This window comes from Eumetopias jubatus, unplaced genomic scaffold, assembly GCF_037043125.1.
Source record: "Eumetopias jubatus isolate StellerSeaLion01/CBP00866 unplaced genomic scaffold, mEumJub1_p1.0 scaffold_10, whole genome shotgun sequence".
Classification (NCBI taxonomy): Eukaryota; Metazoa; Chordata; class Mammalia; order Carnivora; family Otariidae; genus Eumetopias; species Eumetopias jubatus.
Window position 1 is genome coordinate 60287813 of NW_028274816.1, and position 25101 is coordinate 60312913.

The 25101-nt window shown below is 42.4% G+C and overlaps 1 protein-coding gene across 1 annotated transcript; it reads right to left on the reverse strand.

The window, feature by feature from the left end:
- Window positions 1–1519: 1519 nt before the first annotated feature.
- LOC148163276 (uncharacterized) lies at window positions 1520–23394 on the reverse strand. Its single transcript, XM_088027782.1, is given in 5 exon segments — window positions 1520–1615; window positions 1618–3981; window positions 19582–19677; window positions 20171–20297; window positions 23310–23394. Coding segments are annotated over 5 exon segments (2628 nt in total). The 5' UTR covers window positions 23325–23394; the 3' UTR covers window positions 1520–1589.
- Window positions 23395–25101: the final 1707 nt, after the last annotated feature.

The window sequence follows — 25101 nt, forward strand, 5'->3', positions numbered from 1 at the left end:
GTGGATGTATCTCATTTTATGCAAGAGTTAGCTATTCTCTGGTATCTATGAGGAGTTCTTCATTTCATGATCCCGGGGTCCAGGGTTCGAGCCCCACATTGGGCTCCTTGTTCAGCAGGGAGCCTGCTTTCTCCCTCTCCCTCTGCCTGCCGATCCCCCTGCTTGTGCTGTCAAGTAAATAAATCTTAAAAATACTGACCAAATGTTTAAAAAAATCCCTCTCTTCTATATTATGAAGCACAACAGCATATACATTATCTAACTTTGTATTATTCCTTTTTCGATGTAATCTCTGAAGAGTGACAGATGTACTGCTTTGTACTGTGAATTCTATGACATTTACTGACATTTGATGTTTAAAACGTTTCTACATATTTTTATCTTCAAGTTACATTTCTTCTCTGAACTCTGATGTTTTCTAAATTGTTAAGAGGAAGTCTTTCCTCATTCATTATGTTTGTACAGTTTGAACCGAGACTGCATTTTGGGATACCCAGTAAGGATTGAATTCCACTTAAAGGCTTGGCCGCTTTCTTTACATGTTACAGTTTTGCTCCTGTATGGTAAGGATGATGTTGAGCAAGTTATGACTTCCAGCTAGAGGTTTGCCACATTCTTTCCATTTGTCGTATGTAGTATTTCTCCTCAGTATGAACTCCGTGATGCTGAGTAAAAGTTGAGCAATCCAGGGGTGCCTGGGTGGCTCAGTCATTAAGCGTCTGCCTTTGGCTCGGCTCATGATCCCAGGGTCCTGGGATCGAACCCCACATCGGGCTCCCTGCTCGGTGGGAAGCCTGCCTCTCCCTCTCCCACTCCCCCTGCTTGTGTTCCCTCTCTCGCTGTGACTCTATCCGTCAAATAAATAAATAAAATCTTAAAAAAAAAAAAAAAGGTTGAGCAATCCAAAAGCTCTACCACATTCTTTACACTTCTAAGGTTTCTCTGTAGTATGAATTCTGTAATGCTGGAAGCTTGAGCACTATGAAAGGGCTTGACAGATTTTTATATTTGTAAAATCACCTCCACTATATATTCCCTGATAAGGAATGAGGGTTGAGCATTGCTTATAGGTCTTGCCACGTTCTTTATACACGTGTACAGTTACTCTCCAATAGGAATTCTCTGATGTGGAGTTAGGGTTCAGCAGTCCTTAAAATTCTCTCACAGTCTTCAGATTTGTAAGACTTCCTCTAGTATGAATTCTGTGATGTAAAGTCAGGTGTGACTGCTGGATAAAGGCCTTGCCACATTCTTTACATTTGTAAGGTTTCTCTCCAGTATGAATTCTGTGATGTTGAGTAAAGCTTGATTGCTGGATAAACCTCTTGCCACAGTATTTACATTTGAAAGGTTTCTCTCCAGTATGAATTCTGTAATGTAGAGTAAGGGCTGAATGCCAGTTAAAGGCTTTGCCACATTCTTTACATTTGTAAGGTTTCTCTCCAGTATGAATTCTGTGATGTCGAGTAAGGCCTGACTGATGGATAAAGGCCCTGCTACATTCTTTGCATTTGTAAGGTTTCTCTCCAGTATGGATGCTGTGATGTTGCCTAAGGTGTACATGGTGCTTAAAGGCTTTGCCACATTCTTTACATTTGTAGGGTTTCTCTGCAGTATGAATTCTGTGATGCTTAATAAGGTTTGACTGCTGCTTAAAGGCCCTGCCACATTCTTTACATTTGTAAGGTGTCTCTCCAGTATGAATTCTGTGATGTTGAGTAAGGCCTGAGTGGTGGTTAAAGGCCTTGCCACATTCTTTACATTTATAAGGTTTCTCTACATGATGAATACTGTGATGTCGATTAAGGTGTGAGAGCTGGATAAAGGCCTTGCCACATTCTTTACATTGGTAAGGTTTCTCACCAGTATGAATTCTGTGATGTTGAGTGAAGCCTGATTTAAAGCTAAAGGCCTTGCCACATTCGTTACATTTATAAGATTTCTCTCCAGTATGAATTTTGTGATGTGTATTTAGGTGTGATTGCTGGTTAAAGGCTTTGCCACATTCTTTACATTTGTAAGGTTTCTCTCCAGTATGAATTCTATGATGTTGAGTAAAGCTTGAACGATGGATAAAGGCCTTGCCACATTCTTTACATTTATAAGGTTTCTCTCCAGTATGGATTCTGTGATGCTGAGTAAGTTGTGATTGCTTCCTAAAGGCCTTGCCACATTCTTTACATTTATAAGGTTTCTCTCTAGTATGAATTCTGTGATGTTGAATAAGGTTTGCTTCCTGCTTAAAGGCCTTGCCACATTCTTTACATTGGTAATGTTTCTCTTGAGTATGGACTCTGTGATGTTGAATAAAGTTTGACTGAAAGCTAAAGGCCTTGCCACATTCTTTACATTTATAAGGTTTCTCTCCAGTATGGATTCTGTGATGTACAGTTAGGTGTGACTGCTGGATGAAGGCCTTGCCACATTCTTTACACTTGTAAGGCTTCTCTCCAGTATGAATTCTATGATGTTGAGTAAGGGTTGAGGGCTTGTTGAAGGCCTTGCCACATTCTTTACATTTATAAGGTTTTTCTCCAGTATGAATTCTGTGATGTTGAATAAAGCTTGATTGAAAGCTGAAGTCCTTGCCACATTCTTTACATTTGTAAGGTTTCTCTCCAGTATGGATTCTGTGATGTTGAGTAAGTTGTGATTGCTTCCTAAAGGCCTTGCCACATTCTTTACATTTGTAAGGTTTCTCTCTAGTATGAATTCTGTGATGTTGAATAAGGTCTGGTTCCTGCTCAAAGGCCTTGCCACATTCTTTACATTGGTAATGTTTTTCTCGAGTATGGATTCTGTGATGTTTAATAAAGCTTGACTGAAAGCTAAAGGCCTTGCCACATTCTTCACATTTATAAGGTTTCTCTCCAGTATGAATTCTGTGATGTACAGTTAGGTGTGACTGCTGGATAAAGGCCTTGCCACATTCTTTACATTTGTAAGGTTTCTCTCCAGTATGAATTCTGTGATGTTGAGTAAGGGTTGAGGGCTTGTTGAAGGCCTTGCCACATTCTTTACACTTAAAAGGTTTCTCTCCAGTATGAGTTCTGTGATGTTGAGTAAGGGTTGAGCGCTGCTTAAAGGCCTTGCCACGTTCTTTACTTTTGTAAGGTTTCTCTCCACTACAGATTGTCTTATGAATACATATTACTGATGACTGACTAAACATGTTCCCAGGCTTATCATCATATCTGTATGGGTTTTTTCCCCCATGAATTCTCTGATGATCACCAACACCGGAGGACTGGTTAAAATCGCTTTCACATTCATTAAATTTATAAGGATTCTCTCTCATATGCATACTGTTATATAGAAGGTTGGATCTTTGATAAAAAACTTCCCCACATTTAATGCGTTCAGAATGGTTCTCTTGAAAACGAGTCCTCAGATGTTTATTAACATTTGAGCCTTGATGAAAGTTTTTCTCACATTCACTGCCTTGAGCAATTCTGTCTGCACTGACAATGCTCTGGTAATTTTGGAGGCTTGAGCCCTCGGTGAAGGACCTCTCAGATGGATCCCATTTGGCAGTTGTTTCTTCATTTTTCAATCTCTGAAGTTTAGAAATATTTGACTGAAAGGTCAATCCAATCCTATTTTCAAAATTGTTCAAATCATTATTTTCAGCATGTACTAGGTAACTTTCCAGATTTTCCACATTCTCTATCCATAAATATGTACGTTTGAGTATTTGATTGGAGATTCTGCTTACAGAAACACCCTGCTTTGCAGAACTAGTGGACTTAAAAAGGAAGGTTTTACAAAATATTTTGTATCTTTCACCATTGTGGGCAGTGAGATTCTTATTATGGGCAGTAGTCTCAATTTGGATATATCCTTTATGATCATTATCCCAGTCTATCATTAAGTGTAACTTCTCAAGGACACTATGTTTATATCGACCCATTGACACATTTTGAAATGAAGCTTCTTTGCACAGCTCTGGCAGGAAGCTCAGGGTGCCATGTGAAGGTACAGCTGAAAGATATTGAATAACAGAAAAGTAACGTCATTCCACTTACAACTTTCAGATAAATATACCGATGACGTCTAACATACAACCATAAAATCAATCAGAGAACATGCAGCAAGATGGCTGAGAAGGAATCATCAGGACTTCATTCCTCCAGGGACACATAAACTTGCACACAACATACTGACCACATAGCTTAACAGATAATTCTGTAGAATTGTCAGGGTGTAATACCAATCACTCTCCTCTACCTCAAATAATCATGAAAAGTACCATTATGAGCCCAAAATCAGCAGAAGGAAGGAATTTTTTAAAAAACTTATTTGAGAGAAAGAGAGATGGAGAGAGAGCATGAGCAAGAGGCGAGCCAAAGGAGAGGGGCAAGCAGATTCTTTGCTGAACAGGCAGCCTGACACGGGACTCAATCCTAGGACCCTGAGATCATGACCTGAGCTGAAGTCTAAGGCTTAAACGACAGCCATCCTGGCACCAGAAAGAAAGGAAATCTAAACATAAAACAGAAATGAAGAAAACAGGATTTAGCAAAAAGAGGAAAATATCAAAAATAGGAGGATTTGGTTTTCAGAAAAAAGAAAAAAAATCAAAATTGACAAGACCTATAACTAAATCAAGTAAGAACAAAAGAGAAGACCAACTAAAATTGGAAGACATGAAAGCAGACATGGTATCACTGATACCATAGAAATAAAAATAATTATAAAAGGAAATGATATATAATTATATGCCAAGAAGTAGATACCAATAAATAGGTATAAATATCAAAACACATATAACCTACCTGGACTCCAACATGAAGAAATATTTTAAAAAATCTCCACTGATCTACAACTACTTAGTAGATTGAAAAGGTAATTAAAAAAAAAAAAAACCTTCCAACAGGGGCACCTGGGTAGCTCAGTCGTTAAGCATCTGCCTTCGGCTTGGGGGGGGCTCGGGTCATGATCCCGCATCAGGCTCCCTGCTCAGCGGGGAGTCTGCTTCTCCTTCGCGCACTCCCCCTGCTTGTGCTCCCTCTCTCACTGTATCTCTCTCTGTCAAATAAATAAAATCTTAAAAAAAAAAAAAAAAAACCTCCAACAAAGAGAAGCCCTGTGCCAGACGAATTCACTGGATAAATCATACAAATATATAATGAGAAAGTACTTGAAATCTCCTCAAACATTTCCAAGGAGTAAAGAGAAGAGAGATATTGAAAACACTCTCTATGACACCAGCATTACCAGGTTATCAAAGCCAAAGGAGAGATGCTACAAGTAAAGAAGGGTACAAACCACTACCTGTTCTTGCAAAGTCAACAATAAAATAAAGCCAACTGAATCAAAAGCACACTTTACCATTTTACAACACAGTCAAGGAAGAATTCTTCCTGGAATTCAAGGCTGTTTCAACATACGGAATACTATCAATTTGAGACTGCACATTAATAGAATGAGTATCAAAAATGGCATGATCAGGAGCACCTGGGTGGCTCAGCTGGTTAAGCGTCTGACTCTTGATTTCAGCTCACGTCATTATCTCGGGATCATGGGATTGAGCCCTGTATCCGGCTCCCCTCTCAGCATGGAATGTGCCTGTACCTCTCCTTCTGCCCCTCACCCTGCTTGTGCTCTGTCTCTCACAAATAATTAAATAAAATAAAAATAAAAATAAAAATAAAACATGGAGAAACAAACCCATAGAGAATCGTCTCCCAACAATATCCACCGCTCAGTTTGACCCTGGCCTGGCTCCGCCCTAATTTTCCCATGTGTACACCACCTTGTCAGATACTCCTTAATCTGAGACAGGATCTGGGAGAAAATCTATTCAATTTACATCATGCACTGTTAAAGACTATGATCCACAGGACCCAATACAGAAGAATCGCATGAGCTGTATGTAACATTCACTTCTCAATGTCCCTATAGGTCTTGCATTTGAACAGGTAAAGAAATCCCAATACTCATGAGAATCTACCTTAAATTTCTGTAGTGAGCTTTCTAAGGGAGAGGGGTGAAGAAACAACTGTGCAAAAGCATACAATTTACATGTATCTGCAAAGATGAGAGGATTTTATATTTCTTATCCAGGAAGAATAAGCCCTGGATATAGTGGAATCATGGCACATTACAGTAAAAAGACTGAGGATTGGGAAACACATAGGAATTAGGGCAGAGATGTTCAGGAACAGTCAATGGGGAATATTAACAACACCAATGTAGACAAAGAAGTTGCAGGAGATCTGAATCAAATGGAACAGAAGCGTCACAATGACAAAAATACTTTGGGTGGCTCTGAACTTAGGTGAAGATCTGGAGGAAATGTTGATCTTATGAATACACTTGACCTACTGCTTGTGCCTCTACTGGATGGAAATCAAGGAACCACTGGTGTAGATCATGAGCTCACAACATGATTTCAAGGAATAGTAACAGTGCTGGATATAGCAAATGTATAATTTCCTTCTGATATCCACAATAGTATCCAAAATAGGTTTTCAATAGTATCCAAAATAGGTTTTCCTTCATGATGTTTTGCTGCCTGTTTGGCAGTGACACATGGAGGAAAATGAGAAGCTCGTGTACTTGGAAACTTTTACTTTAGCTCCTTCCAAGCAGCGTACATATGGCTAATCCTAATGGTCTAGAAGACACCCAAGACCCACATTGCAATACAATGGACACATCCCTGGTCACTCTGTAAAGATACCAAAGAAGTCTACATCCGAGATCATGACAGAAATCTCTTCACCCAAAAGCTGTCACTCTTGGTGGGACTCCTTTAGAGACAATGACCAATGAGTTGACTATACTCATGTTTGGCAGTAAAATCTGTAGAACTTAACCTACGCCCAGCAATGTAAAGAGAGAGAGATAATGGTAAAAACAGCTATCAGTTTGCCAAGATTCTAGCTACAGTCTATGACAAGTAGATTATTGCTATTGCCAAGCCCTTAGAATGCATTCTGCTCTGGGAATATAGGAATAATCATTCATAGAGCAGATGGATGGCTCAGTTGGTAGTGCATGTGACTCCAGGTTTTAAGGTTAAGCCCCATGTTGATTACAGAGATTACTTAAAAACAAAATCTTAAACAACAAAAACCTCAGTCACTACACAAACCACAGAAGACGTTGTTTAATACATTTCTGAGCAAAACTAAGATACTTAATGATGTTATTAGAAAAACATAAAGGATTGTATTTCTGTGGTCTTGGTATAAGAGAATTATTTCTAAAAGTGGTAAAAACCCCTAACCATAGTGGGTGAAATGACTGGAGTACATTAAAATTAAGAACTTCTCTTCATCACAAACTCAAGAGATAGAAGTAGAGGTATAATGAGAGAAGAAGACAGGGTCTCATTCTTAGCATATAGACAGTACTACAAAGCCTGAAGAAAAGGATATCACAACAGAAGAAAGGATCATAGTAACTAACTAGACATTTTGAAAAAGAGATTATCCCGGGGCGCCTGGGTGGCTCAGTCGGTTAAGCGGCTGCCTTCGGCTCAGGTCATGATCCCAGGGTCCTGGGATCGAGCCCCACGTCCGGCTCCCTGCTCGGCAGAGAGCCTGCTTCTCCCTCTCCGTCTGCCTGCCACTCTGCCTGCTTGTGCTGTCTCTCTCTCTGTCGAATAAATAAATAAATAATCTTAAAAAAAAAAAAAAGAAAAAGAGATTATCCCAAGGTTAACGCCCAACTCTGTAGTAAAAGGAAGTAGTAACAACAAAGGAAATAAAACCAAGACTTGGTTACATCACATACCAACTTGAAGCCTACTGTGAAAATGACACAAACCACCAAGGTTTGAAGGTTATGTGGATAAGCCAGATCTCCCATATGCTGCTAGCGAGTGTGAAAAATGATACAAAGATTGTGGGTTGGGGTTTGGTAATATCTGTTAAAGTTGAATATCCAAACTATTTAACGACAATTCACTCCCAAATAGAGAGACAGCAGATTTTTTTTTTTTTAATTTATTTGAGAAAGAGAGCAGGAGTTGGGAGGAGAGGGATAGGTAGAAGCTGGCTCCCCGCTGAGCAGGGAGCCCGATGCGGGGCTCGATCCCAGGACCCTGGGATCATGATCCGAGCTGAAGGCAGACGCTTAACCATCTGAGCCACCCAGGCGCCCCTAGACAGCAGATATTTATACGTGTTTCATTAAAAGACAAATTATAGATTTTACATGCCAGACCATCCACTTGCCTATTAATAGTAGAATGCTGCAGTCAATTGATATTCACACAATGGAAATGGATCCATCCAACTCTAATGAATGGTACACTGCAACGTGCAGTAATACAGATAAATTCACAAGCAATAGATGGAAAGAAAAAAATTGCCAATTACAAAAGAGTTCCAGTCAGTTCCCACAGCCTGATTGCATTTACATAAAGTACAAAAACCAGGAAAGGAATCCATTGCCTTACGTGTTAAAGGGATGCTGAGCTTTGCGGAAAAGGAGCACAAGGGGAATTTTAGAGGACAAACAATATTCTGTTTCTTGATCTCAAGGGACTATAGAGATGCGATCCATTTGTGAAATCCCACTGAGCTGTTAACCTACAATCTGCTTATCTGACTTTCCTTTTAAGAAAAATCATTAAAAAATAATGTATGTTAAAAGCTAAGTGTCATAACAGATATACTGACAAGTTGAAATTAAAGTTGGGAAATAACTTCACACTGTGACTAGATTTTCATGCTATATGTTAATAATAGCGAAAGCAATATGGTACTAGGTATACAATATTCACAAAAAGAATGAAATGTGGAATTATTTCCTTAAAACACATGAAGAATTAAAAAAAAAATAAGATAGGGTGTAAGGAAAAATATAAAAAAAAAAAAACATGGCACTTCCAAACCCCAGTATCTCCATTAGAATATTAAACATAAATAAACCAAATGTTTCTGGTAACACTAAACTTTCCTTGAATATATTCCATTGGAATTTTCCCAGAGCTGTAACTAAAACATGAGGATAAAATTGGAAAAACCAAAATGCAAAACAGACCATGTAGCGATAACCAATCAAACATGCAGCATGGCAAAAATAAATATCATAATGAATAATCTTTTTAACACCAGAGAATTTTTTCACTCTTCTTAGTAGTGTTATTTTTCAGTACCTAAATGTATACTCTTTTCTACTTCATGTATAACACAATTTGTGTGTGTGCCTATTTATACACATATATAAACATATATACATATACATACTTGTATATAGCAAAACATTTATTTTTCCCTTGTGAGACATTAACAATACTCATCACAGAGGGTTGACACCATCAAGATGGTGACGTAGGTAGATCCCACTTCCGTACTTCTCATAATAAGCTCTAGAGCAACTATTCACGTTAAGACATCACTGGGCAATTCTCAGGACTCATGGGTGAGACCGAAGCAAACCCCGGACCACCACAGAGATCAACAAGGACAGCATGAGAAAGTTAAGAGGAGCAGTTTCACTATGACCACACAGTGGGCCAGCAGTTTCCCACCATGAGGCTCCCTGCTTGGCAGGGACCACGGACACCTATGATTCCTCCACCAAGAAGAGAAGAGCCCAGAGTGCGCCTCCAACATTCCTCAAATGGCAGGCCACTACCTCGGTGGCCCACTCAGGTCTGACCTCATGGGGATCCCTGGGGAAATCTGGTGCTGCACCATTGTGGATCATATAGACACAGAGAAGGTGGGTAAGGCTTAAGGCAACCAGTGTTCAGATCTTGGAACACTGCCAGACCAGACCGTCTTCCACCTTGGAGTGACACCCAATCAGAGATCCCAGTGACTCTGTCCATTTGCAGAGCTGAGATGGACCTACCCAGTCAAGGAGCTCTGTCAGTAGGTGTACCTGACTTGGATCCCCAGCCAATAGGTTAAACTAGAGCATGGAGGCCATTTGTTTTTGTTTTTGTTTTTGTTTTTTAAAGATTTCATTTATTTATTTGACACAGAGAGAGACACAGCGAGAGAGGGAACACAAGCAGGGGGAGTGGGAGAGGGAGAATCAGGCCCCCTGCCAAGCAGGGAGCCTGATGCAGGGCTCGATCCCAGGACCCTGGGATCATGACCTGAGCCGAAGGCAGATGCCCAACTACTGAGCCACCCAGGTGCCCCTAGAGCATGGAGGCCATCTGATGGCCCTGTCTGGGCAGACATCCAAGTTGGAAGTAACTTCCCACTGCTGACCACAACCTCCATTGCTGAACATAGCCTATACTCCTGCCCCATCAGGAAACCTGAACAAATACCCTGGGAAATCACAGAGACTATCTTTCAGGTCTACTTAGGGAGAAAGCCAAGCCATCAGCGTTGCCCAACTATTGAGTACAACCTCTTACTCTTCATGACCAGGAATTAGAACCATGAACCCAGGCAGTCACAGAGTCTTGCCTATGGTACTGCCCACCAACAGAGAATGGCCTTCCATCCTGCAAACCTTTGAACATAGCCTCTGGTCCCAGTGGACCAGGGACTTGCCAGCATTGGCTTGGCAAACACCCAGGGACCCACATTGTCAACAGACACAGGTCTGGCCCTCTGTGAATGCAAAAAATAAGCTGACATTGAAATTATTGCCAATATTTTAAACCAGAAGCTGTCATAATCCCTAGGGTTCCTCTAGAAGGAATGACAAATAATTGGCTACATTCAGTTGACTGGGAATAAAACCCCTCAAACTTGGCGCATCTGGGTGGTGCAGCTGATTAACTTTCCGACTCTTGGTTTCTGCTCAGGCCCTCATCTCAGGGTCCTGAGATCAAGGATCAAGCACTGCCTTGGGCTTCATGCTGAGCAGAGTCTGCTTTGGATTCTCTCCTCTTTTCCCTCTGCCCTGCCCGCCTGGGCTCTCTCCCTCAAATAAACAAACAAATCCTTAAGGAAGGAAAAAAGAAACAAAAACAACTCAGACTTGCTTTCATTCCATTTAAGTAAAGGAAAATGTATGGATACAAGAGTGAGAAATTCTGCAGTATTCCAATGAAAATTTGGCCCAGTCAAATCAGTCCAATTTTCAAATGCACACAGGCTATTCGGTTCTTTGCCAAAGTTCAATATTCACATTCAGATAGAAAGGATTCAGCATGAAACATGACCTGTGGGCTTCCTTTCTCACAGAAAGTAAAATCCAAAATAGTCACTAAAGCCTGCTATGTTCCTTTGCATAGTAGGTACAATATTATGTCCCATGTTACTGATGCTTTATCCACTGTAAGGTATTCAAAGTTCTTGATTCTATGGGTTAGTGCTAATATTGTTGTCCTTTCACTAACACAAAGGATTTAGTTCAAAGAAGGTTTACTGATCCACTCAGTATCAGTAGAATCAGGGTTTGAATCTGGATACCCTACACATCAACATGATGCACAGAGGTCAAACGCCAGAACTTCCAGAAGGTGACCTGTGCTTGGGTTCTCTTTCTTCTTTGACAATGGTTCACCCAGACGTCTTCACACAGAACAGCCTCTGTGAACTGAGGCTGCAAAGTGAAATTTTCAGCCCAAACCACAGACATACAGCCTGAGTGGCATTCTGCTTGACTACTAAGAACCAGACACAGAGAGAACAGCCTCTGTGAACTGAGACTGCAAAGTGAAATTTTCGCCCAAACCACAGACATACAGCCTGAGTGGCATTCTGCTTGACTACTAAGAACCAGACACAGAGGGGCGCCTGGGTGGCTCAGATGGTTAAGCGTCTGCCTTCGGCTCAGGTCATGATCCCAGGGTCCTGGGATCGAGCCCCGCATCGGGCTCCTTGCTTGGTGGGGAGTCTGCTTCTCCCTCTCCCTCTACTGTTCCCCCTGCTTGTGCTCTCTCACTCTCTCTGTCAAATAAATAAATAAAATCTTTAAAAAAAAAGAACCAGACACAGAGTTCGGGTGTCCAAGGTATAAAGACAGGAAAGGTACAGCACATACATGAGTCTACTTTCACACCTGGAGAACCAGGACTCCAGACCCGTGTAACTGACTGCTGTCTACATAGGCTAATCTCCTTACTGAAGAACAGAAGCATACATATGTGCCCAGACATTGGTTCTGAAAGTGGGTTCTCTAGACAGGCACCTGAGAATGTGTAAGAAAGGAAATTTGGGAGACTGCACCCCAGAACTACTGACGTGGTAATGCGGTGATAGACCCAGCAATCCAACATTTACCATGTTCCTGCGTGATTCTGACACAGGCTAAATTTGAGTACCTCTGTGGTAACTAAGTCACAGCTCATCTGTGACTTATCCACAAATAAGTCACTCTAGAAACTGTCTATGCTCGTGGTCACACTAGTGTTGTGACAAACGCACACAACCTACACAACACACATTTTCTTTAATCATAAATGAATTTGACTCTCACACAGTCCATCTTGTGTTAAGAGTCCTTCCATCTCTCCCTTCTCTCAATACCTTCCTTGAGCTTCATGGGATCACCCCAAACACACTTCTGTTCACATTCTAGAATGAAAGCCATCCAAATTTAAGTCAACTGGAACTTATTTAAATATTTTATGAAGTTATGAAATGCATACAAGACATTAATACATGTTATATTATAATGGCATTGAATATAGCATTCTCAGTATAAAACTATACTTGAGAACTTGTACCCTAAGACCATAAATATTGCACGCTTAAGGACCTTTAATTAGTACTCCACTTGGATGCAGAATGCACGCCCTGTGCATTACGATTCGGATAGGCTAAATTTCAGGGCCTTTACGTAAGAGCTAGTTTCAGTGCCATGTGTGACTGCCTTTCTGTCATACGCTGTGAAACAGATCAGAGGACAAGTGCCATTCACAAACATCTTACATGGCCACCTGCGCTACACATATACATTGCTACTTAAACTGGCCCCTAGAAGGATGAGTTATACGCAATGACGTGGAGGGAGTAGTGCCGTGGGGAGGATGGCTTTCCCTGAATGAAAACAGAAAGGCTTCAAGTCAAACTCCCTAAGTCCTATCAGACTTACACTGCCTTCTCTGCTGCAAGGACACGGTTTGATGCCTGGTGGTGGGGCAGGTATCTTGGGGCCATGAGAGAGCAAGTATAAACACGATGCCTATAGGTAAACAATACCGGAGGAAGACATGGAATCAGAGTACACTCTCGGGTGTCTGAGTCGTTTTATCAAACATGAGCATCTACCTACTCGCTATGTACCTAACACAAAGTACACATCTTTTCTGTAAGTACACTTCAACTTTTTCATGGTTTATCTTCCCACAAAATAACAGGTACTGAAAAATGAATTATCATCCTTCAGTTGAACCACTGTGACATCTGAGTATAACATACTACCCAAATTTATCAGTTTCTGCAAATGATAAAATTCCTCTTGGGGCGCCTGGGTGGCTCAGTCGTTAAGCGTCTGCCTTCTGTTCAGGTCATGATCTCAGGGTCCTGGGATCGAGCCCCGCGTCGGGCTCCCTGCTCAGCGGGAAGCCTGCTTCTCCCTCTCCCACTCCCCCTGCTTGTGTTCCTGCTCTCGCTGTGTCTCTCTGTCAAATAAATAAATAAAATCTTTAAAAAAAAAAAATCCTCTTTCCCCTCAGATCAGGATGTATGAAGAACAGCATGGGCTACGGAACAACACAGGGACATTAAGACTAAAAACTGGGTGGGCTGTCTGAAGCAGACATGCTCACTGCAGGTGACTCGTGATCTGCTCCTCAGGTAATCAGTGCCTTGCCCACAGTGCAGAGTACGGGACTAGATTCATCAACGGGCTGAGTGGAAGTGAGGGAGGTCCCTGCCAGCTGTGGGTCAGCATCCCTGGAATGTCATTCACGTACAGCGAATCAGACCTATGTTACGGTTATATACCTGGGACACCAGGGTTTCGTGTGACCACAGCGCATGCCTTGCCGCGTCTGCCTAGTAGTATCCAAAAGCCTTCTTCACCTTCAACATCAACTCAGTCAAATGACATCTTGACTCTAGCCCCACAATGTTTAAATCATCCAATATCCTCTCTCCACCCACTTCCATGCCTATACCTGGAAAGGTACAGTTAATCTCTGTCATCCAATAGCACCTGGCCCTCAGGACCACCAGAGAATTCATGAAATCACGAGTAAAGGATCTGACATCCCTGAATCCCAGAAAACTACATTTCCCAAGTCCCCAACTCTGACATTTGTCATCACCAGAAGCTTTTTTTTTTTTTTTCAAGGTTTGTTTTGACAGAGAGCGAGCGACAGCGAGAGAGGGAACACAAGCAGGGGGAGTGTGAGAGGGAGAAGCAGGGAGCCCGATGCGGGGCTCCATCCCAGGACCACCTGAGCTGAAGGCAGACGCTTAATGACTTGAGCCACCCAGGCGCCCCCAACCAGAAGCTTCTTAAGACCGTGCAATGACCAAAGGGAGCTCTCTACCAGTTCTTCCCCCCCACATTACTAGAGTTTTCCAGGGGCACCTATGTGTCTCAGTCAGCTCAGGTCATGCCATCAGCTCAGGTCATAATCTCAGGCTCAGGGGGAATCCGCTTCTCCCTCTGCCTCTGCCTCTGCGCCTCCTTCTACCCCTGTTCTCACTCTCACTCTCTCCCCCACCCCACTTTCTCAAATGAATAAATAAAATAAAATCTCTTAAAATTGTCTATATTTGTTTTAGTAAGCCGTATCTCCCTCTCGAAGGATACGATTATCATGTTTTATCTGTCCTCACAACTCTTAGTACCAAGCGCCTGAAGTAATCCTGTGGCCCACTGATGGTGTTTTCCTATTCTACCAAGGATGTGGTGATGGTATACGATTTAAATCTTCCATACGGTCTCAAATGATCCAGTTACCAACCACTTCCCATTCAATTAAAAATTTAAAGCTACTCCTAACAACCTACAAGGGGCTGTGGAGCCTGTGTGGGACGGAGAGCGCAGTGACAATGCAGTCTCCGGAACACAGGAAAGGAGGACAGCTGTGTTGTCTTATGGTATAAAGACTGGAGAGGATTTGGAAGGAGAACAAGTGAAATTAATCTTTCCAAGTTTAGAGTCAGTAGTGCAGCCTCGGACAGGGGTCCTCTCCCCACATGAGGAATTCATGCCAGTTCTTTAGCCTAGATATTTTTCATGTCACCTTGGGCTGCATCTTCACTCCCAATACAGTTTGTTTTCTTCCTAAGTTTTAGAACATCTACTAAGCCTTGGGGCGCCTGGGTGGCTCAGTTGGTTAAGCGACTGCCTTCGGCTCAGGTCATGATCCTGGAGTCCCGGGATCGAGTCCCGCATCGGGCTCCTTGCTCAGCGGGGAGTCTGCTTCTCCCTCTGACCCTCCCCCCTCTCATGCTCTATCTCATTCTCTCTCAAATAAATGAAATCTTTAAAAAAAAAAAAAAGGAACATCTACTAAGCCTTGACCACTGTCCCATGCTTAGTCCCTTCAAATGAATGTTAAAACAACCCATGACTCATGAAGTCTCCAACCTTTCACCTAATCAAACTGTTAGAATAAAGTGACTACCTTAGATGATGTCATTTCCAAGAAGGGAAAAGAGTAGTAAGTGAAGAAATCTTACTTAGTGTTCTTCTCCACTTGAGAAGGAAGAAGTGAAATGGAGCAATGAAACTACATGGAATTTAATATGCTCAGTGAGGAATTACTCCCATATTTAGGTGAATTTTTAAACACCATTGTCTTTTCATGCAAACTCTTCTTTTTTTTTTTTTAAGATTTTTTATTTTTATTCATTGGACAGAGAGACAGCGAGAGCAGGAACACAAGCAGGGGGAGTGGGAGAGGGAGAAGCAGGCTTCCCGCCGAGCAGGGAGCCCGAAGCGGGACTCGATCCCAGGACTCCGGGATCATGACCTGAGCCGAAGGCAGACACTCAACGACTGAGCCAGCCAGGCGCCCTCATGCAAACTCTTCTTAAAATCCCTGAGTAAAACATATAAGCAACAGGTCCTTAACACTGGAACAGGGAAAACAGAGTAGATCCTACCTGAGAAATAGGGAGGTAGACAAGACATGATTTGCACAGGGCGATTTTCAAGCCAAGGTACATGAGACTTAGGAGAAATAAATTCAACCCAGTGTAGAGAAAATTCTTCCCATTATTAATCTATCCCATTTTTACTAGGGAATCATGAATTTTGAAATTTGGAAATAACCTACTTTGCTCCAATATTCCCTTTCCTTCTGAAGATATAGGTACACACACACACACACACACATATACGTACTTCTTCCTAATTATCCTTTTTTTTTAAGTATACCATTACATTTATTTTTTTTAAGATTTTTATTTATTTATTTGAGAGAGCGAGAATGAGAGAGAGAGCGAGCGAGCACATGAGAGGGGGGAGGGTTGGAGGGAGAAGCAGACTCCCCGCCGAGCGGGGAGCCCGATGCGGGACTCGATCCCGGGACTCCAGGACCATGACCTGAGCTGAAGGCAGTTGCTTAACCAACTGAGCCACCCAGGCGCCGCATTCCTAATTATTCTTTTATTCCAAAATCTATCTTTAGCTTAATATAACATTTTGCATTCTGTGCATTTCAAAACCATAAAATGTTGTGTTCTGTATACTCATGAAAACAAGCAATGAAAAATATAGCGTAAAATTTTATAAACAGTAATTGAAAATTCTGTAGATGTGGCTTGTAATTATGTATGTATTGACTTTGTACAATCAGCAGTTGTTAAGTAGGACCCCTAGGGATTGGGTGATGAGTTATGGTTCAATTAACAACAACAAGGAAAGTAAAATAAAGTTTCCTACTCATAGTTCCTGGAGGATGTACGTAATACGCCTTGAGGGAACAACATGAAGAGGTCAAGACTGAGTGCAGGCAGAGAGAATGGCAGGAACTGGGGCAGATGTCGTTCTTAGGGTCCATGGTTGAAGTGCTTTGGAGTTCCCAGGCTAAGGCTAGAATGCACAACTCAAACCAAAATGAGTGGAGTATGGTAAACTGTGCAGGGATCTTCTCTAAGGAGGGCTTAAGGTAAATATACTGTGGACACTCTCACAAAGGCTACTGAGGAAGTCACCTTTGCTTGTCATCCAGGGGCTTTTATCTAGTGTATTTGCTACTGGGTGGAACTAGAGTCAGCTCAAACCCCTGCAGGTGGTCTGGTTACACAAAATGCATTCCAAGGCAGCGGTATCAAGAAATTGTTTAGCCACACTCTCATAAAAAACATCTAGGGGCGCCTGGGTGGCTCAGTCATTAAGTGTCTGCCTTTGGCTCGGGTCGTGATCCCAGGGTCCTGGGATCGAGTCCCACATTGGGCTCCCCGCTCCACGGGAAGGCTGCTTCTCCCTCTCCCACTCCCCCTCTGTCAAATAAATAAATCTTTAAAACAGAAAACAAAAAACGAAAAACATCTGTATCATTCTTCTTAGAAGCATCACATTGCTCTAGCAATTAAAATAAGGAGGAAAATATGTATTACCTAAACTGGGGGAAAATAATCTCAAATAATTTGAGGTTAAAGGCCATAGAGAAAAAAGATTATTAGTGATATCACCCCACTGTTTTAACAAATACAGGTGACTCTTGACTCTTGAATAAAACAGGGGTTCAAAGTACCCAACCCCATGCAGTTAAAAATCCATGTAGAAGGTTGACTCCCTAACATTTAATTTCAATAGCCTGCTGTCGACAAAAAACCTTATCAAAAACAGTCAATTAGGGGCGCCTGGGTGGTTCAGTCGGTTAAGCACCTGCCTTCGTGTCAGGTCATGATCCCAGGGTCCTGGGACTGAGCCCCTCATGGGGCTCCCTGCTCAGCGGGGAGCCTGCTTCTCCCTCTCCCTCTCCCGCTCCCCCTGCTTGTTCTCTCTCTCATTAAAAAAAAAAAAAAAAAAAAACCCACAATCAATTAATATGTATTTTGTATGTTATATGTGATATTCCTACAATAAAGGAAGCTCAAGAAAAGGTTAAGAAAATCAGAGGGAAGAGAAAATACTTTTACAGAACTGTACTATAATTAAATCTCACTCTAAGTAGACCCACACAGTTCAAAAACCCACGTAGTTCAAGGGTCAAGTATACTTTGTGGGGGCGCCTGGGTGGCTCAGTCGTTAAGCGTCTGCCTTCGGCTCAGGTCATGATCCCAGGGTCCTGGGATGGAGCCCCGCATCGGGCTCCCTGCTCCGCGGGAAGCCTGCTTCTGAACCCTCTCCCACTCCCCCTGCTTGTGTTCCCTCTCTCGCTGTGTCTCTCTCTGTCAAATAAATAAATAAAATCTTTAAAAAAAAAAAGTATACTTTGTGTTTCCGTCTCTTTACGTACAGCGTTGATGAATTTGGGGCAGGCTAAGGTTTGAGTATGGTAACACTTCTTTCCAGATCAGTGTTAACACATTAAAATCCATTCAGTGTTACTAATTAAAATATTAATTTCAGATGCACTCTAAAGAAACCACTGCAGTATCACTGTATGATTCTTCTTCAAAATACGCATTACAAGCATTCAAGAACCATTCTTATTCCTCTGAGATAATGATCTGTGGGTTGTGCTTTTCATACTTTTCAAACTGAGGTTCATTATTGAGTAAAAGTGGATTTATGCTAATTTTACACCCTTTACAGAAGAGTTATCTATACTTTCCTCAGATGTCTGTGAAAATCTCTTCATTTCAGTGGGACAGCTAATGTTCTTGACTTCTATTACTTGCTAAAATGAAGATACGTCCAGATTTTAATGAATTGCCAGCATATTCTCCTTAATCAGCAACCGGCAAATTATTTTTTAAGATTTTTTATTAATTTGAGAGAGAGAGTGAATGAGTGAGCAGGAATGGGGGGAGGGAATCCCCAACAGACTCCACCTCATGACACCCGAGATCACAACCTGAGCAGACACCAAGAGTCAGATGCTTAACTGACTGAGCCACCCGGGAGCTCCCTGGCAAATCTATTTAAAAATCAAAATGTTTGGGTACCTGGGTGGCTCAGTTGGTTAAGCGACCGCCTTCAGCTCAGGTCATGATCCCAGGGTCCCGGGATCGAGTCCCACATCGGGCTCCTCCTGCTCTGCGGGGAGCCTGCTTCTCCCTCTCCCTCTGCCTGCCACTCCCCCTGCTTGTGCTCTCTCTGTGTCAAATAAATAAATAAAATCTTAAAAAAATATATCAAAATGTTCCTCTATCTTACTTAATTTTCATTGTATTTCTAAAAAGATCTTATCCCTTTATTTAGAGAAAGAGCGTGTGAGAGCATAGCAGGGGAGGGTCAGAGGGAGAGGGAGAGAGCGAATCCCTAGTAGACTCTGCTGAACCCCAATGTGGGGCTCCTTCCCCAAGACCCTAAGGTCATGACCCGAGCCAAAATGAAGAGATGAATGCTTAGCCGACTAAGCCACCCAGGTACACCTCTGTACCTTACTTTAATGTAAATGATGATTCCCTGAACACTTACTTCACCATGATTTATATCACTCTTATACGAGAACATAAAAGCATGACAATGTTGGCTAGCAGATGTCCCTCTGAGAGAGACAGAGGCATAAAACTGGGCTTCTCCAACTGACTTTCACTCAAGCAGAGCGACTGGAACCACATTTTAAGGTCTACCTTCCTCCTTCAGACTTGGACCTCACCTCTGTCATCTGCTTCATTCATTCCCACCTACCTGGATGAAAGGCTACTGTCTTCTTTCTCTTCCCATCCCAAGGGTCCTTCGTTTGCTCCAAAAAGGAGACCAAATCAGGCTTTGACACAATGAGACCTGTTTAATAGAAAAACGGAATATAACTATTGCTGGAGATTCTTTCAATCCACTATTGTGCTCAGTAGAGACGACAGAACATTGTAGAATTCTAAAAGATGATTTTCCCATCCCAAACACTGTTGACCAACAGCCCCTTTAGAACATGCAGGAGTTTCAAATATTCGCATCCTAACTTGCACTTCCAAGTACTATCGATGCAATAATGACTAAAAAGTGGGAGTTTAAATGCGGGCAGTACCATTTTATGCCACTCCAGGTTTAGCATTGCCACTAATCTGCAGAAATGATGTTACCTTAAGGAAGGGGGAGCTAAAGCTGAAAAGCAAACATCAGGAAGATTTTTGTCTACATCTACAAATCCTTACTTTTGTTCCTTAGTGCAGTGATCTGAATTCCAGTTGTGCAAAGAAGAATCATCCAAGAGACAGTCTTCAAAGGAAGAACGAAACCCTGAATGTGGTTTGGGAAATCTGGAAGGAGTTATTCTCACCCAGGAAGAGGAGGTGTCCGTAGTTCTCTAACATCACATCCCTGTACAGTTCCCGCTGAGTGTGGTTCAGGCATCCCCACTCCTCCTGGGAGAACTCTATGGCCACATCCGTGAATGTCAGCAGTTCCTGCAATAAATACCACAGTCACCAGGTGGCCATAGGCAGGGTTCATAATGGCCCCTAGATCAAAGAGGGAGTTAGTGTCACCGGCCAGACCCAAGACCTGGCCTTCACTGCCTGATTGTACCCACCAAACTTTATCCCACACTTGACTTAACCTCTTCTTTCCACCTTATCCCTTACTTCAACCGAAACACCCCATGGGCAGAGTCCTGTGGTGAAAACAGAAACTATCCAATAAAAGGTAATGACTGCCCAGGGGAAGTGCTTGGGCTGGCCCAGTTTGAGGCAGAGGGACCAAGGTGTAACCCATGGAGTGGTCTACAGTTACATTTACCTCCTTATAGTACTAAAATTCTCCACCCACGGAGAAGCACAAACCTCATTTACCAAATGTGCAAAGTGTTTGGTTAAGGTCCATGTGCAACTTTATGCCCAGTTCTACATAAGATGACAGGCTCCCCTTTCTAAATGTCCACCCTACCCCTAAATAAAAGGAAACCATTTCCCCTTGCTTTGAGAGTCTCTGCTTTGGAAGCTATCCCCTGTAATCTGATTTCCTACAGATCAAGTTTCTTTTGTGTTACAACCCCCACCTGGTGTAGTTTCTGTCTGTGACTCAACAAGGAGTCAACTCATACTAGTAGATTCGTATTAGGAGAACTGGTTCTCCTTAGGTGAGTTTCCTGCCATCTGCAGTAAGATAATTTTTAACACAGGCTATATGCTCTCATGTATCGTTTAACTTCGAGGTAAGGGGATGGCATATGATCCACAAAACCATTATAAATACTGTGTGTTTCTCCAAGAGAAGTTGTGAATTGAAGGCATAAACCCAGGCATACACATAATATTGAGTACTGTTGTTTATATCATACAGTGTAAGTTGTGTCTACTTCTTACATGCAAAGTGTCGGTGGGTTACGAACGTATTTATCAAATTCTAATGTGGTTAGAATTTCACAACAGTGCATTGGCAATACCATGAAAATGCACATTCTGTTCAACAGTTCTGGGGTGGAACACGACTCTGCATTTCTAACGAGGCTTTAGCCTATGGGCAAGGAACACATTTATGAATAACAAAGAGGTAGAACTCCGAAGGAAGGAATTCTTGGAGGACCTGGAACTGAATGGGTTTTATAGCAATCGGTTCTAGGTTCTACTAGAATAGCAAGAAAGGCCACAATGAGCCTTTCTGAGCATTTCATAGTAGATAGCATCTAACAGTTTTTCATAAAAAAAAATAATAATAATCGAAGAGAGTAAACACATTATTCTTATATGTTTTGTGAATATTTTGTCAAATATCCAGGACATCCAGTACATTCAAGGGATCAGGTTTCAACCCAGGTTATGGGTCCTAGAGTCAACTGAAAAGGACACGCAGGTCAATATACCGAGAGGACTCTAAACCAATGTTCATAGCAGGTGTCAAATGTGACAAAAATGATGGAAACAAAAGTTTTTCACGTGAAATTGATCTATCTTTTTACATTTCATGCACCCATCCATACATTTAGGAAGTAGTTATACACACATTAAAAGTGATAGAGTAGAAAACTGTCATGGTGACTAATTAAAGAACCATTTTCAATGACATGACACTTACAAATCACTTTGTAGATGATGATGCTTCTGTTTTTCTGTTCTCACCTTCACTTGATAAACTATCACTTGACCCTTTTGTGTCCTTGAGATTCATTCTTTCATCCTGCCACCAGACAAGAACCCTGCAACAGTTTGTTCTTCCCAGAGGCTGCTTTTAGGCAAACAGCCTTGAGCAATGGAATGCGGAAAGGGGCAGTGACCCCCCTGGCTGCACACCACAAGCCCATCAGGTGACACACCCTGAAATATCCATAGGCCCTAACCAACCAATGAACTACTTACAACCAGGTACGGTTCCCCAAAATGGGAAGCTTCCATCTGTACCCATACAGCCATATCTTTCCCTGAACAGCCCCCACTTTCTTGCGGACAGCCCTTCTGCGGTACTGTCCACAGCTCCCTTGCTCTGGTTTCAATCAACTTCTAGCTCCTTTGTTCAGCCTCAGGTCAATTCTCACTTCCGCTGCCAATAGCTTCCCCCTAATCATTGCCCTACATTTGGGGGCCCCCATCCGATCAAGAGACACCCCATTTAGGCACCACATCCTTGTGGCTCCTAAACAGTAAATCAGAATGTCAAATTATGAGAATACAGTTGATTTATACAAACTTCAATCACCTACACTTTCCCCGTCCTGCAATATCTAGTTTATTTTAGATACACTATCTTTTCCATTCTAAAGTATACGACAGCCCCCCCCTTTTTTTTTCTCAGAGAATGTTCCAAGTTATTCTGGGCCTCGTACTGTGTTTATTTATGCATTTTCTTACTCCTGGTCTACATAGAGCTGATAAAGCTTCCAGATGGGAGCTAAATAAGACCATTTTCCTTCACTGATACCGCAGGACCAGACCCTTTCAGCAACAGGGGTCTTTAACTCCACACCTTCCCCTTGGATCTGTCACCAAGGGAGTATTCTCACATACTGGCAGGCAGGTCTTTCAAAGTGACAACTGTTGATGGCCTACTGGAAGCCAGGTTGGAGAGAAGGGATAGAAGGCTCTGGTTTATAGGGCAGAAGTGCTCTAAAGACCTAATCTTGACTATCATTTCTGAAAAGATTTAAAAAATTAGGTGTAAACAGAAAGTAGAAACATCAGAACTAGAAAAATCCGTATTTGACATTTTTTTTTTAAAGATTTTATTTATTTCACACAGAGAGAGAGAGAGAGAGAGGAGAGAGCAAGCACAAGCAGGGGGAGCGGCAGGCAGAGGAGAAGCAGGCTCCCTGCTGAGCAACGAGCCCGAAGTGGGGCTCCATCCCAGGACCCTGGGATCAAGACCCGAGCCGAAGGCAGACGCTCAACCGACTGAGCCACCCAGGCGCCCCGTATTTGCAATTTCTAAATGTGAGGAATTTCAGGAGAAAAAGATGACAGGGCCTCTGAACTCAGAACAAAGCTTACCTGAGAACTGGCCATTTCTTCTTTCACTTCCTCCTCTGGAGTCCTTCCTCAGAAGAGTCCGGGAGAAATCACAGTGGCATCAGGAGAAAATGCTTTTAAAGCCACCAACAGAGCCTCTTCACCTGTAAACTGCTCGCCTGCAGGTAGGATTTTGAAATGCAGAAAAGGCCCAATTTCCTAGCCTTTTGTGTCAGGAGCTATTCAGAAACAATGAATTCCTCCTTGGAGATCAATCTTTGAGGTTTTCCTTCTCTGCTTTCAGGGTGCCTCCCCAACCACAGACACACACAACTTCTGCTGGAGCAGAAAGAAAGAAGAAAAGTGTGACGCATGGACCTGAAGCTTCCAAGATTCACGTACAGGAGACCATGTTACTCCCCCGTGAGCCAAAGCCTGCACTCAGCTGTCTTCTATTCATGGGAAGCCCTCCAATTAACCCTGGCTTCACTTAGAATCGCCTGGAGCATTTAATGAAGACAACACTGTTGTTTCCACCCACGCCGATTGGCAGAATCTGGGCTGGGGGCACCAGATACGATCCTTTCTTGAAACTCCACACATGATCCTACTGGGAAGCATTTGGGGAGGTGACCAGGCAAAAAGCAGTAATCGAGGCTATGGTTGATATTCCGATTTAATCCATGCCTTGTCCACTGATGAGAGGTTCTGGAGATTTACACTTTCTCCCTCTTTCTGCTACACAGAGGGAGACAGTCTTACAAATGGAGTTTTCCCTTAGAAATGCAAATGTCTCTTACAAAATAACCAGACTAGGTTCCAGAGCTTTTTCTTTGCTGTTTCCTTTCTTTTTTTTTTTTTAAGTTTTTATTTATTTATTTGAGAGAGAGAGAAAACACAAGGAGGGGTAGTAGCAGTGGGAGAGGGAGAAGCAGACTCCCCACTGAGCATGGAACCCATTGCGGGTTCCGTCCCAGGACCCTGGGATCATGACCTGAGCCAAAGACAGGCGCTTAAGTGACTGACCCACCCAGGCACTCCTGTCTGCTCTTTCTTTAAAATACCCAGCTGAGGGGCGCCTGGGTGGCTCAGTGGGTTGGGCGGCTGCCTTCGGCTCAGGTCATGGTCCCGGAGTCCCCGAATTGAGTCCCGCGTCGGGCTCCCCGCTCAGTGGGGAGTCTGCTTCTCCCTCTGACCCTCTCCCCTCTCGTGTTCTCTCTCTCTCAAATAAATAAATAAAATCTTTAAAGAAAAAAATTAAAACCAAAACCCAGCCTCAAATAATCCTTATGCTAAAGAGACAGAGTTTGGGGTGACAAAATGTGCTCCTTCCGTAGGTAAATAATTTTCCAAATTGAATGTCCTTTCTAAATTCCCGTTTATGTAGAATGTTGTGGTTTGGAGTTAATGGCCAAGAAAGGATTCTTGAGACATCTTTGATGCAAAAAGGTGGTTTTATTAAAGCATGGGGACAGAACTTGTGGGCAGACAGAGCTGCGCTTCGGTTGCAACAGGTTACTGATTATACACTTCAAGTTGGGAGAGGAATAAAGACAGCACAAGCCTCCAAAGTATTTTGGGAACAAGGCTTCCAGGATGTTGACAGGGCTAGCTATTTTTAGGAAAAGCTCATTTATTTCTGTTCAGTAAACCCTCAGTCATTAGACACTTTAGATGTATATTGGTGGGCCATTTGCTTGGGGGATAATTGCTAACATGTATCTTGGGAGGTAGAGATAAAGAAAGTCTCCAAAGGATTTTTTATACATTAACATAGACTCACAGGATCCTGGGAGGTAGGGATGTTATTGAAAGATTGGCTTTGCCCTTAGCA